The sequence below is a fragment of the Oncorhynchus gorbuscha genome, linkage group LG16 (genome assembly GCF_021184085.1).
Source record: "Oncorhynchus gorbuscha isolate QuinsamMale2020 ecotype Even-year linkage group LG16, OgorEven_v1.0, whole genome shotgun sequence".
In the NCBI taxonomy this organism is placed as follows: domain Eukaryota; kingdom Metazoa; phylum Chordata; class Actinopteri; order Salmoniformes; family Salmonidae; genus Oncorhynchus; species Oncorhynchus gorbuscha.
The window spans coordinates 33,640,394-33,654,776 of record NC_060188.1 but is presented as its reverse complement, the minus strand read 5'-3'; the positions used below and the strand labels follow the sequence as shown (position 1 = coordinate 33,654,776).

Below are 14,383 nucleotides of genomic sequence, written 5' to 3'. Positions count from 1 at the left end.
AACTGACTACCGTACACAACATGGTAGCTCGTTGATTTTTGTCCGGCTAGTTAAAGCAAAGATCGCAGCGACGAAGCTAGTAAAGTAGGGGGAGTTTGTTCTGCTCTGTCGCACTATCTTTCTTCATTCAACACGTTGCAGTTAGTTGTTGGGAACTTTTATTTTGATATCTAAACTCTCAGACCACAGATTTAGCTAAGCTAGCAAGCATTATTTCTGGTTAACACGCTGGCGGACGACAGAGCAAGCCAGTGTCTGATGTATAGTATTCTTGTTGATGATCAATACAAGTTAAAAGTTTCTTCTTGCAACATTGTATAATGGCTGGCATTACCTCCAAGGCAATACACGATATCTTTCAATCTATGGAGTACGGACCGAGTAGTTCCAGCACTGCTACTGCTCAGGTAAAAAATAAAAATAAAAACATGTATTTGCTGTACAAGAGTCGAGATAATACGTCTAAGTAGTAGTAAGCCACATACCTTCGAGGTCAATTTACTCGAAATAAATCATGTTTTGTTCGAATTTCACCATGTAATGACTTAACTTCTCTCTCTCGTCACGTTTCACATCATGTTTTAGATAATAGGATTTATGTTTGCTGGCTATTACCATGTGAACTCTATTACGGTAACTAACTCAAATGCAGTCATGTGGTCTTGGGGATCAAGTTGGATGGGATCTTCTGTATAGAGAACAGCAGTCTGTCTGACTCTTTCAACAGCTAACCACCTAACATGTCCAGATTACGTTTCAGAAATGTATTTTTTTGCTAGATTATGTGCAGTATGGTGTGCTTGGAACTAGTGACAAGTGTATCCTGACCTCTCTACTCTGTGTTGGAGGTGTCTGTCTCTGCAGCCAATCAAATGTGACCACAGTTCAACTCGGAATTGGTCTCGTTCATCTCTACCTGTCCAGATTTGAATAGACCTACATTATAAGTAGGGCTGACCCCAATTAGTTGTCTGGTCGATTGTTTGGTGGTTAGGCTGTTGGTCAACCAATATTGTTTTAGTCGAGCAGTAACAAATATATACAGTACCAGAAAATGTTTGGACACGCCTACTCATTCCAGTTTTTTTTCTTTATATATCGTCTCTTCACTGTTGAAGTTGAGACTGTTTTTTTTGCGGATACTATTTAAAGAAGCTGCCAGTTGAGGACTTGAGGTGTCTTTTTCTCAAATTAGACACTAATGTTCATGTTCAAGGACTTTCTAGCTGGCCCCAAACCTTTGAACGGTTGTGCGTGCGTGCGTGTGTGTGTGTGTGCAGTTGAAGTTGGAAGTTTGCATACACCTTAGCCAAATACATTTGAACTCAGTTTTTCACAATTACTAACATTTAATCCTAGTAAAAATACCCAGTCTTAGGTCAGTTAGGATCACCACTTTATTTTAAGAATGTGAAATGTCAGAATGATAGTAGAGAGAGTGATTTATTTCAGGTTTTATTTCTTTCATCACAGCCGGGTTAGGCCGGTAGGGATATCCTTGTCTCATCGCGCACTAGCGATTCCTGTGGCGGCCGGGCGCAGTGCGCGTTGACCTGGTCGCTGGGTGTACGTTGTTTCCTCCGACGCATTGGTGCGGCTGGCTTCCGGGTTGGATGCGTGCTGTGAAAAGAAGCAGTGCGGCTTGGTTGGGTGTGTTTCGGAGGAAGCATGGCTCTCGACCGACGTCTCTCCCGAGCCCGTACGGGAGTTGTAGCAATGAGACAAGACAATAACTACTAACTATTGGATACTACGAAAAGGGGGATAATAATAAAAACATTAACAATTCAACTTTCTGACGTTAAATTTTTTAAACATTTTTATTATCCCCCTTTTCTCCCCAATTTGGTTGCATAGGTCTAAGTAGTAGTAAGCCACATATTTCATTCCAATTTCTTTCTGACCCACCAGAGTCTCTGGTGGCACAGCTAGCAGTGCAGTGCCTTAGATCACTGCGCCACTCTGGAGGCCCGTGGGTCAGAAGTTTACATACACTCAATTGGTAGTTGGTAGCATTGCCTTTAAATTGTTTAACTTGGGTCAAACGTTTCGGGTAGCCTTCAACAAGCTTCCCACAATAAGTTGGGTGAATTTTGGCCCATTCCTCCTGACAGAGCTGTTGTAACTGAGTCAGGTTTGTAAAGCCTCCTAGCTCGCACATGTTTTTTTTCCAGTTCTACCCACATGTTTTCTATAGGATTGAGGTCAGGGCTTTGTGATGGACACTACAATATCCTGACTTTGTTGTCCTTAAGCCATTTTGCCACAACTTTGGAAGTATGCTTGGGGTCATTGTCCATTTAGAAACACCTTTGCGACACATTTGCGACTACGCTTTAACTTCCTGACTGATGTCTTGAGATGTTGCTTCAATATATCCAGATACTTTTCCTGTCTCATGATGCCATCTATTTTGTGAAGTGCACCAGTCCCTCCTGCAGCAAAGCACCCCCACGACATGCTGCTGCCACCCCTGTGCTTCACAGTTGGGATGGTGTTCTTCAGCTTGCAAGCCTCACCCTTTTTCCTCCAAACATAATGGTCAGTATGGCCAGACACTTCTATTTTTGTTTCATCAGACCAGAGGACATTTCTCCAAAAAGTACGATCTTTGTCCCCATGTGCAGTTGCCGTTTTTTTCTGGAGATTTTGGAGCAGTGGCTTCTCCCTTGCTGAGTGGCCTTTCAGGTTATGTCGATATAGGACTCATTTTACTGTGGATCTAGATACTTTTGTACCTCCAGCATCTTCACAAGGTCCTTTGCTGTTGTTCTGGGATTCATTTGCACTTTTCGCACCAAAGTACGTTCATCTCTAGGAGACGGAACGCATCTCCTTCCTGAGCGGTATGACGGCTGCGTGGTCCCATTGTGTTTATACTTGCGTACTATTGTTTGTACAGATGAACGTGGTACCTACAGGTGTTTGGAAATGGCTCCCAAGGATGAACCAGACTTGTGGAAGTCTACAATTTTGTTTGTGAGGTCTTGGCTGATTTCATTTTCCCATGATGTCAAGCAAAGAGGCACTGATTTTGAAGGTAGGCCTTGAAATACATCCACAGGTACACCTCCAGTTGACTCAAATTATGTCAATTAGCCTATCAGAAGATTCAAAAGCCATATAATTTTCTGGAATTTTCCAAGCTGTTAAAGGCACAGTCAACTTAGTGAATGTAAACTTCTGACCCACTGGAATTGTGATACGGTGAAATAATCTGTCTGTAAACAAATGTTGGAAAAATGACTTGTGTCAGGCACAAAGTAGATGTCCTAACCGACTCGCCAAACTATAGTCTGTTAGCAAGAAATATGTGGAGTGGTTGAAAAACAAGTTTGAATGACTCCAACCTAAGTGTATGTAAACTTCCGACTTCAACTGTGTGTGTGTGTGTGTGTGTATATATACATACATTTCCCTATCCTCCATTGTATAGCCTACTCTCTCATACACACTGATGTAAGCTCTATCTCTATCTTTCCTCAGGCTTGGCTTGAGTCTCATTCTCGTGCTCTCGGTTTGTTCATCGATGGAAAGTTTGTCCGTTCTGCAGACAGACAGACATGCAATGTGACCGACTCTTCTGGTAAATGAGAACCTACAGGGGAGCTATCCCCTTAATTTAACATTGTTGTTCTATCTATATCTCTCGTCCTCCACTGCCCACTGTTTCCTCTTGTTATATTTTAAATGCATCATCAATAAAATACTATTTTGACATGGTTTTTCTCCCACTCCCTCCCTAGGTGGTCCTGTGTGTAGTACTGTGTGTGCTGTGGATGAGGATGCATCCCTGTCTGTGTCCTCTGGGGCCAGTGGCTTCAAGGCCTGGAGTGCTTTCCCCTGTCACCTCAGAGCCAAGACTCTACTCCGGTAGCTACACACCACCCCTTTACCTCTGTCTAGGGTCCACTGATACACACTACACCCCTTTACCTCTGTCTAGGGTTGACTGATACACCCCTTTACCTCTGTCTAGGGTTGACTGATGAACCCCTTTACCCCTGGCTAGGGTTGACTGATACACCCCTTTACCCCTGGCTAGGGTTGACTGGTACACCCATTTACCTCTGTCAATGGCCCACTGAGATACACATTAATAATACTTAATGTAAAGTGCTTTTCTCACCTATGATGCTGAAGAAAATAATACAAAATAAAATGATAACAATCAGAAATGCAGAACATTGTGAGCAGACCACAATCAAAGCTTTATACAGGTGTCGTCAGGGGAACAGAATTAACATAGGTCTTTGAAAGCTTTTCTGAACAGCTCAGTCTTTAGCATGTGCCTTAAACGAGGCCGGAGACTCTCCAGCCCTGACAGTGACTTGAATGCCGCGTTGAGGTCCAGCACTATGAGGGTGCTGGCAGCCCCAGAGTCGTCGTTCATGAGTCGTCGTTCATGAGTCGTCGTTCATGAGTCGTCGTTCATGAGTCGTCGTTCATGAGTCGTCGTTCATGAGTCGTCGTTCATGAGTCGGTCGTTCATGAGTCGGTCGTTCATGAGTCGGTCATTCATGAGCTGTGTCCAGCTTTGATGCCCAGCTGGAAGGGCTCGAGTAGGTTGTGAGTGGCCAGATGGCGTTAAAGTTGGCTATACACACAGCACGTTCGATAAGCTTACTCAGAAGTGGCAGGTTGAAGATGGGCCTGTCGTTCTAGAGGTTGTCGGGGTTCCGAACCAGGCTTTTTAAGTACTGGTATGACTGCAGCGAGCCTGAGCTGAGGAGGGACACATCCAGTGGTGAGGAACGTGTTGGATGATTTCCGTGAAAGAAAGGCTCCAGGGCAGGTGAGCAAGTGGTGGGCCTCCATTTGTTCTAACCAGCTTGGTTACATCAGCTGCAGTGACTGTGGAGAACCTTGACTCGGGGAGCAGAGGACCGGCTCGATCAACTACAGGGGCTGGAGAGGACAGAATGGTGGTGTTGACATTTTCGCTTTGGAAGCACAGGTGTTGATTGGGGAGGCTGAGGCCGGAGGAGCTTTGCTCCCCAGTAGGAGAGCGCATCCAATAGTTTCCACTGCCGTTGCCGATCAGCTGGGAGTAGTAGGATGTCTGAGCTTTAAGGCCTGCTTGTGGTCTTTCAGATGTCTCTCAAACATCTGCACGTGTACAAGTTAGCCCACTTTTCTTATACTGCCGTTCTAGACAGCGGCCAGTGTCTTTGAGAGAGCGTAAGCTCCTCTGTGTACCAGGGAGAAGATATGGGGGAAGACGTTTTCAAAGGAGCAACTTCATCAAGTTTGGAGGCCAAGGCAGTGTCATATCGAGCCACAGAGTGAGTAACTGGCAGGTTGGGGATGGATTCAGTAAGCTGGGCTGTTTTTTTATAGCTTTAAGACTCCTAACCCGAATAGAGTGTTTCCTGGGCTGGGTGGGGCAGAGGAATAGCTAGGGTGAAGGTGATGAGTTTGTGGTCGGGCAGGCCTGGCATAATTCCATCCCGTTTGGCCAGATCCACGCCTCTGATTACAGACCAGCTCTAGTGTATTGGCCTTTTGTTGTGGGTGGCAAAAGTCCACATGCTGTTCGAGTCCAAAGTTCTCCAGAATTATCAGCCAGGCCAGTAGAGAGACTGCAGTCAGGGGAGTCGACATGTATGTTGACATCACCAAGCACCAGCATAGCAGGGCACAAGACTTAGGAGTGTTTGTAGCTCGGATAGTTCAGCAAGAAAGTCACAGTTGAGCTTTTGGAGGCCGATTTTTATATATATATATATATATATATATATATATATATATATATATATATTATTATTTGTATTTTTTAAATCAACACAGCCAGTACTGACGCAGAGCCAGTGATCTTGAAAGCCACACATTCGAAAGAGGAGACGGCTGTTACTGGAGTAGACTTCACAATCGTCAATCCTGTAGATTCACAGCCAAAACCTCCACCCCATCTGGACGTGAGAGGGCAGTCCAGGTCGGTGTAGCCAGTTGCTTGGTTGAGGGAAGATGTACTCATTGCCCTGACGCCAAGTCTCAATGAGGCAGAAAGTCCAGGCCTCTTATCAGTGACCACGTCATTCAGCAGTAAAATGACTGAATGACTTTTTGGGGAGTTGCCCCCCTGAGGCCCAGTGTCCTTCATTATCCAACTCCAGTGTGCATGTTCTACTGCACTCATTAGGACTGCACACAGTAGATGTTTGTTAAATAGTCTGGTACCCGGGTCCCATATTGAAGAAGGCTGTTCTCAAGCTTCTCACACAGGGATGTTTTAATATGTGCAAAACATCCGCGGAATCGTAATGAGGGACGGCGTGCTGCCGTTTCTGAATCTTTTGGTGCCCGACTTCGGTCCCGTCCGTGGTAGATGAGTTGAGATGACGGTCTCGCTAGTCTGGTATTGGCTAGTTGATTGGAGAAGGAGCCAAATGTGTCCACTAATTTAACAATGATGATAAAACCTTTTTAGAATGAGATTCCTGTCTTCTATACCTGATAAGCTACAACAACAACAACAACAAGTTGATAAACAATACACATTTTAAAAACCAAATAATTACGGCTCATTTTGCAGGAGTAAACTACCAAGGCTGGCACGAGGCGCCATCGCAACCATAAACACTACACTACAGACCACAATTTAATATCTAATATTTATGCCGGGCAAATTCAAGATGGCATTTTGAGAAATGCTCTGTATTATCTGTATAACGTCTGTCTCTTCGCGCGTGTGTGTGTGTCAGATTGGTGAGTAGCCTCCAGAGACACGGTCAGTGTCTGTCAGAGCTGTGTGACCTGGCCCAGTCTCCCAGTTCCCCTTCAGCACTGGTCAGACTGCTGCAGTACTACTCCGGCTGGGCTCAGCTCAGAGACTCACTCATTCCCAACTGGACACCACGTGGTAAGGCCATGCGTAGCGTGCGTGTGTTTGTAAGTGGATCTTTATCCACGCGTGCATGGACGTAGTGGAGATCTTTCCTTGAGTGTTGTACAACTGTGATTGTGAAGTGTGTGTGTGTTGAATTTACTCTGTTTGTGTCTTTCAGGTGTGGTGGTAGTGGTTGTCTCTGACGACTGTTCTCTGTACTCTCTCATGCTGAAAGTCTTACCTGCACTGGCCATGGGTATGACACACACACACACACACACACACACACACACACACACACACACACACACACACACACACACACACACACACACACACACACACACACACACACACACACACACACACACACACACACACACACACACACACACACACACACACACGGAGAGAGAGTTACAGATCCAGGCTATCTAATCAACATGACCAAAGGTCAATTTCCTAGAAAGTCATGGGGGGGGGGAAGTTTCAAAACGGACCCTGTCACCTTCTACCCTGACAAAGATTCCCTTCGGGAAGGTAAAGCTTTACTCTACCATTTGTGACCTTAACGTTTCTGTTTCCCAGGCAACGCAGTGGTGGCGATCCCTGGCGTGGGGACAGCGCCTCCTGTTCTGTTATTGGCTCAGCTGTTTGTGGAGGCGGGACTTCCTGCGGGGGTGCTGAATGTGGTGACTGGCAGCGTTTTGTCGCTGGGTTCTAAAGTGGCTCAAAACCCGCACGTCAGCTATGTCACTTACAGTGGCAACAAAAAGGTGGACACACACACACACACTCGAACCAATGTGTTAGTCAGTAGTGCTTATGCATCCGTTTTGATGTCTTTTTCCTGTATGCATCTGCTCCTGCATCTTCTTACTAGCTCTCATTTCACTGATCGCTTCTTTCTCGAGGAATGTTTTCCCTTGCTATGACTGTGATATGCGGTTGTTTTATCTACCCTAGTTGAAACCACTTGACTGTAAGTCGCTCCGGATAAGAGGGTCTGCCAAATGACCAGAACTCTATGTAAATGTAATGGGACTGCAATTAGCTGTGTGGCGTGAACGTTTTCCATTTGGTTACGGCAGTGAATTTGACAGTTGTCCAGTGACAGTCGTGTGTGTGTGTGTGTGTGTGTGTGTGTGTGTGTGTGTGTGTGTGTGTGTGTGTGTGTGTGTGTGTGTGTGTGTGTGTGTGTGTGTGTGTGTGTGTGTGTGTGTGTGTGTGTGTGTGTGTGTGTGTGTGTGTGTGTGTGTGTCTCTCGCTCACACGAACTAGTAACTTCCCTCCAATCTCTTCTTTCCTTCTTTTTCAGGATGGAGAGATTCTGTGCAGGGCCACAGCAGGCATGGGTGTTCCCGTCTCTCTCTCCCTCTCCCTCGGAGCCACCTGTCCCTTCATCATCTTTGAGTCTGCCGATATCGACAGTGCCGTGGATGGAGTGATAGAGACCGCCTTTAAGAAGAACAGGGAGGTGGAACAGATGGCTTTCTTTTCTCACTCGTTTTTTTAATTTTTAAAGACAAATCATTGAATGAATTGAGAGATTCCGGTGAAAGAACAAGATGCAATCCGATCCATGGCCACAGGTGGTCAGTGTTGTACAGTATGACTGATCTGTACCTCTCCCTCACTCAATTTAAAAAATATATATATTTAAAGCCCCCGTTTAAAGCAACCTCTCGCTGACTCAGTAGGCCTATATGACTTATCTGAACAATAGACCAATAAAATAACCTGCCCCCCCCTCTCTTTCTCACCCTCTCTCAGTGCCAGTGGATGCTGTGTGTCCAGGAGTCAGTGTGGGACAGTGTTGTAGCCCGTCTGAAGGTTCGGATGGCAGGGATGAAGAGTGTTCCTCTCCTGGCCGAGGGGGACCGAAAGCTGGTGGACGCTGCAGTACAGGAGGCCCAACAGCAGGGGGCCACGGTCAGTCACGATATTTCCATTTAACATTTTAGTCATTTAGGAGACGCTCTTATCCAGAGTGACTTACTTGAGCAATTAGGGTGCCTTGCTCAAGGGGACATCAACGGATTTTTCACCTTGTTGGCTTCAGGATTTAAACCAGCGCTCTTTTGTTTACACACACGGGGCGGCAGGGTAGCCTAGTGGTTAGAGCGTTGGACTGGAAACCGGAACAGGCAGTTAACCCACTGTTCCTAGGCCGTCATTGAAAATAAGAATTTTGTTAACTGACTAGCCTGGTTAAATGAAGGTAAAATAAAATAAATTTGAAAAATTAAAAAAAATACTGGCCCAACACTCTTAACCGCTAATCTACCACGTACACAGAGTGTACAAAACATTAGTAACACCTACTGAATATTGAGTTGGACCCCCTTTTGCCCTCGGAACAGCCTCAATTCATCAGGGCATGGACTCTACAAGGGGTCAAGCGTTCCATGACGATTCGGGCCCGTGTTGACTCCAATGCTTCCCACAGTTGTCAAGTTGGCTGGATGTCCTTTGGGTGCTGGACCATTATTGGTAACACACGGGAAACTGTTGAGTGTGAAAATCCCAGCGGCATTGCAGTCCTTGACACACTCAACCCGGGTTCGCCTGGCACCTACTAACATACCTCGTTTTTAAAGGCAGTTCAATAGTTAATCTCGCCTATTCACTCTCTGAATGGCACACATACACAATCCATGTCTGAAAGCTGAACAATCCTTCTTTAACCTGTCTTTTCCCCTTCATCTACTCTGATTTTGAAGTGGATTTAAGAAGTGACATCAATAAGGGATCATAGCTTTCACCTGGACTCACCTGGTCAGTCTGTCATGGAAAGAGGAAGTGTCCCTAATGTTTTGTATACTCGGTGTACAAACTAAATTGTAAATAAATGGTAACCTAATTGTGTTTCGCTTGTATCAGCTGATCCAGCCGTGTCCCCCGCCCTCCTCCGGTGCTGCCTATCCCCCCACGGTGCTGTGTGGAGTAGCCCCCTCCTGCACCTGTGTGGTGACCCCATCCCCCGGCCCTCTGTTGCCCCTCCTCTCCTTCAGGAGCCACGGGGAGGGTGTCACTCTGGGTAAGGAGGACCACACCATACTGTTTCTATGACAACACCACACCACACTCAAACACCAACCACTAATGAAACACTCATCTATCCATCTGTTTATCTGTCTTGACAGGGAACCACAGCCCTCACGGCCAGGCTGCCTCTCTCTGGACTGAAGACCTAACTCTGGCTCTGGAGGCTGCCAAGAGGTACAGGACACACACACGCACCCTTACTTACACACACACACACTATCTTGGTCTCCCAATAGTCACCATGGCTGGAAACCTTTAGTGTGTATAATTCCTATCACCCAGAAGTCACCTGACAAAATAATGGACTATGAGATATAACACACCTTATTAACCCTTCCTCGAACCTCTCTCCCCAGCCTGTCTGTGGGTGCAGTGTGGGTAAACTCTCACTCTGTGATGGACCCTTCCCTGCCTGTCTCTGGCCACAAGGAGAGTGGCAACTGCATCGATGGAGGGAAGGAGGTAGTATGGACAATAGCCATGTTCTGTCCCTGTCCAGAGGGAATTTAGTTGATAATGCGTGTAATTATCCAACCTTTTCTGATATTCACACATGCCTTCTAGAGTGTCGGGCTACAGGTTGTTTGTAGACAGTGTGCCTTATGTCGGAGTGTCTCCTAAATGACTCTTTCCTTCTCTCTTCCCAGGGTCTGTTCCAATTCCTCCGCCCTTCCTCCTCGCCTCCTCTACCCCGCTCCTCTCCAGCCTCTGTTGATTACTCCACGTTTGGAACGGCGGCATCAGCGGCCATCATTCCAGAGGGATCTAATTCATCCAGGTGTGTGTGTGTGTGTGTGTGTGTGTGTCTTCATTGACTTCTTTTTAAAGTTGCCTTTGTACTTGTAATGTTCTTAATTCCCTCTTTTCCTCCCTCCTGTTTCTATCTCTCCTTCAGTACCCCTCGTTCCTACCTGCAGTATGTGGGGGGGAAGCAGTGTAAGTCTGAGTCTGGCAGCAATGTGTGTGTCCTGGCTCCAGGGGGTGCTGTTCTCGCCTACTGTCCCGACGGGGGGAGGAAAGACGTTCGCAACGCCGTGGAGGCGGCCATTAAGGTCCAACCTGGGTAAGCTCTGCTCTAAGCTGGATGTCAATCGACCAAACGTCACCGACGGTGTCGTCAGTGCGTTGCCGTTCTTGACACAAACCGGTGCGCCTGGCACCTACCACCATACCCCGTTCAAAGGCACTTTCATTTTTTTTTTTTGTCTTGCCCATTCACCCTCTGAATGGCACACACACACACACAACCCTGGTCTTAAGACTTAAAAATCCTTCTTTAACCTGTCCCCTCCCCTTCATCTACGCTGGTTTTTGAAGTGGATTTAACGAGTGACATCAATAAGGGATCAAAGCTTTCAGCTGGGCTCACCTGGTCAGTCTGTCATGGAAAGACCAGGTGTTAATAATGTTTTGTGTACTGTGTATATTTTCTCTCGCTCTCCTGACAGTTGGATGAAGAAAAGCCCTGTGGCCCGAGCTCAAAGCCTCTTCTCTCTGGCTGAGACCTTGGAGCTGAAGAGGCGGGACATGGCCGTGTCACTCCACTCCCAGACAGGCCTCTCATTGGAGAAGGCGGACATGGAGGTGGAGCTGAGCATCGCTCAGCTCTGTGATTGGGCCGCTCGCTGTGATAAGGAAAGGGGCGGAGTTCCGGTGAGAATTTATGTATTCTGTCCTAATAGTAGTAACGTCTGTATAATACTAGTGGCTGTTTGTGTTCAACACTTACTCACGCACCCCCAACGCTCTGGCTGGCACACAGGCCACCAACAAAGCCTCTCCACTTCAGGAGGTCATACTGTATTTAAAGTGTCTCTTCTCTAACCTCCTTTTCTCTAGTCCGTCCCACAGTCCGGTACAGCTCTGTCCATCCCCGAGGCTCTAGGAGTGGTGGGTGTGGTTCTCCCTGACTCCTCCCCCCTCCTCTCTATGGTCTCCCTGCTGGCAGCTGCTGTTGCCATGGGCAATGCTGTCATCATGGTGCCCAGTCCAAAGTACCCCCTGCCTGCTCTAGAGTTCATCCAGGTGAGTTCTGTCCTGCCCCCTGACATTTTGATTCAACTGTGTACTTGTGTGCACACGCTTGCTTGTGTATGCTGTTGCGTGTGTGTGTGCATGTATTTCTGCCCAAACACATCTGTTCTCTGTCTCTCTAGGTTCTCCAGTCCTCAGATCTTCCAGGAGGCGTGGTCAGCATTATAACTGGTGGCAGAGATCAGCTGACCCAGGCTCTAGCCAATCACAGTGTCATCAAGGCCATATGGTACTGGGGGAGTATGGAGGTGTGTATGACCCCTGTATACTCACACAACAACAAATAGCACTTAAATGCATTCCAGTAGAGTATATAAATGAGCTGTGTAATCTGTCTCACTCACTCACTCACTCACTCACTCACTCACTCACTCACTCACTCACTCACTCACTCACTCACTCACTCACTCACTCACTCACTCACTCACTCACACAGGGTTGCCAGTTCCTACAGCACACGTGTGCCAGCCCTCTGAAGAGCCTGTGGCTTCACTGCCAGGAGAAGGATGGAGGGAGAGACTGGGCCCAGCCTCATGCCTCACTCCAGGAAGAAATGTGGAGACAGGCCGTCCAGTGGAAGAGTGTCTGGATCCCCACTGCTTAGAGAGAGAGGGTGGGAAAGAGACCGATGGGGGCGACAGATGGGAGACAGTAGAGTGAGAGATTAAGTATATTAAAACAATAACATTTATTTGAAGTGAAGGGGGCGGGGGGTTGTAAGGGTAATTCTTAGTCGCGTTCTGGGAATGATTTTATGTAACGGCACTTGACTATGAAACCTTCTAGGCTGTTCCAGTGGTTTCCTCCCATCAGAGGACTGTATGCTGATGGCTCGGTGGTAAATAACACCAGATACATAGAGAGATGTTATAACCTGTATGGATCACTGACTTCTACCTCCAGTGCTCCTATGCCTGGTCTGATGCCTTAATAGCACTGGCGGTGATGCATTCTCTACAGGAAGCCAGCTTTAGTCAGCCAACAATGCCTTCATCGTTTTGCCTTACTGTATGTTATCAATAAGAGATTGACGAAGAAAAAGAAAAAAAGTAGATTTCTGCCCCCCATGAGAAGTTAACACAGCTGTACCCGATTATTAGTACCGTATTATGTTCAACTGTAGTAGTGTTCATAATCACAAACGTAAGACATTCCTTATGTGGGGATCTTCAATCATGCCGGATAGGCCAGGCCTACTGTGTCAGCACGAGTAGTCTTCACGTTTTTAGTCTTAATTTTTTTTAAATGTCCAATTAGACATTTTGAAATGTATATGATTTAAAAAGATTCTAAATAATGTACTTCTGATGTTCAAAAGCCCTAATAAAAAGATAATCACCTCATATCTTGTGCTCTCTTTTTAAGGAGTAAGCCATCATGAGATTGCTTTTTCTGGAAGTGATTGAATGACTGGCATGTGTGTAACTTGCAGGAGGTCATGAAGATGTTTTTTTTTACCTCAATTGTATACTGTGATGAATTTAAACTGTTTGTCGCTAAATCCTGCACGACCTGGGACCATGTAAAAACAGCTAGCTGGAGCTTGTCTGAGCCCTCAGCTGCTATGAATTTAATGCTGAGGCTACATGCAGGCATTGTCTCTCATTTCATTATTGTGTTGACAGTGCATCCTTTACGGTTATAATGGTATTGTACAAGGGCAGTGCCTTTCCCACAATGTGGTCATTTCCAGGCCTAGTGCTTTATCATAGCCTTATAGCATACCTGCCATGGCTAAGGCTAGCTTCAGGCTCTACCTGAGCCTGCTTATTATACTGAACAAAAATATAAACGCAGCATGCAACAATTTAAAATATTTTACTGAGTTGGTTTGTGTAAGGAAATCAGTCCATCTGTAACGGCTTTTCTCTTCCTCTTCGGAGGAGTAGTAGTAGGAAGGATCGGAGGACCAAAATGCAGCGTGGTATGTAAATTTGTAAGTCGCTCTGGATAAGAGCGTCTGCTAAATGACGTAAATGTAAATGTATCCATAATGTAATTTAATGAGAATGAATACAAAAATACAAAGGAACAAGAGAAGCCAAATGAAAACCCGAAACAGTCCCGAATGGTGCAAACACTGAAACTGAAAAATAATCACCCACAACTCAAGGGTGAAAACAGGCTGCCTAAGTATGGTTCTCAATCAGGGACAACGATTGACAGCTGCCTCTGATTGAGAACCATACCAGGCCAAACACAGAAATCCCAAATCATAGAAAAAATAACATATACTGCCCACCCCAACTCACACCCTGACCATACTAAAACAAAGACAAAACAAAGGAACTAAGGTCAGAACGTGACACAATCGAAATAAATTAAGCCCTAAATCTATGGATTTCACATGACTTGGCAGGGGTGCAGCCATGGGTGGGCCTTATTACATACACAAATACTCAGCACACCCCTCTATAGTTGCCTTGTACACTTAGTATTCCAAACATTAGGAACACCCTCCTACTATTGAGT

The 14,383-nt window shown here is 46.1% G+C and overlaps 2 protein-coding genes across 2 annotated transcripts in view; one reads left to right on the top strand and one right to left on the bottom strand.

The window, feature by feature from the left end:
- LOC123999558 (ferritin, middle subunit-like) overlaps positions 1-14,383 on the bottom strand; it is a 203,199-nt gene that overhangs the window by 167,320 nt on the left and 21,496 nt on the right. The window lies entirely within an intron of this gene.
- aldh16a1 (aldehyde dehydrogenase 16 family, member A1) lies at positions 15-13,254 on the top strand. The gene is made up of 17 exons (XM_046305439.1): positions 15-407; positions 3,487-3,586; positions 3,747-3,873; positions 6,705-6,862; positions 7,008-7,085; positions 7,418-7,605; positions 8,148-8,306; positions 8,603-8,761; positions 9,713-9,869; positions 9,976-10,051; positions 10,234-10,339; positions 10,525-10,655; positions 10,773-10,940; positions 11,326-11,530; positions 11,717-11,902; positions 12,034-12,159; positions 12,348-13,254. Exons 1-17 carry the CDS (start codon positions 321-323, stop codon positions 12,513-12,515), a joined length of 2,379 nt encoding a protein of 792 aa, XP_046161395.1. The 5' UTR covers positions 15-320; the 3' UTR covers positions 12,516-13,254.

Coding starts and splice junctions, on each gene's coding strand:
- aldh16a1 (XM_046305439.1), top strand. CDS start 321: ATGGCTGGCATTACCTCCAAGGCAATACACGATATCTTTCAATCTATG. Junction 8,307..8,602: donor CCTTTAAGAAGAACAGGGAG/GTGGAACAGATG, acceptor ACCCTCTCTCAG/TGCCAGTGGATGCTGTGTGT. Junction 10,656..10,772: donor GAGGGATCTAATTCATCCAG/GTGTGTGTGTGT, acceptor TCTCTCCTTCAG/TACCCCTCGTTCCTACCTGC.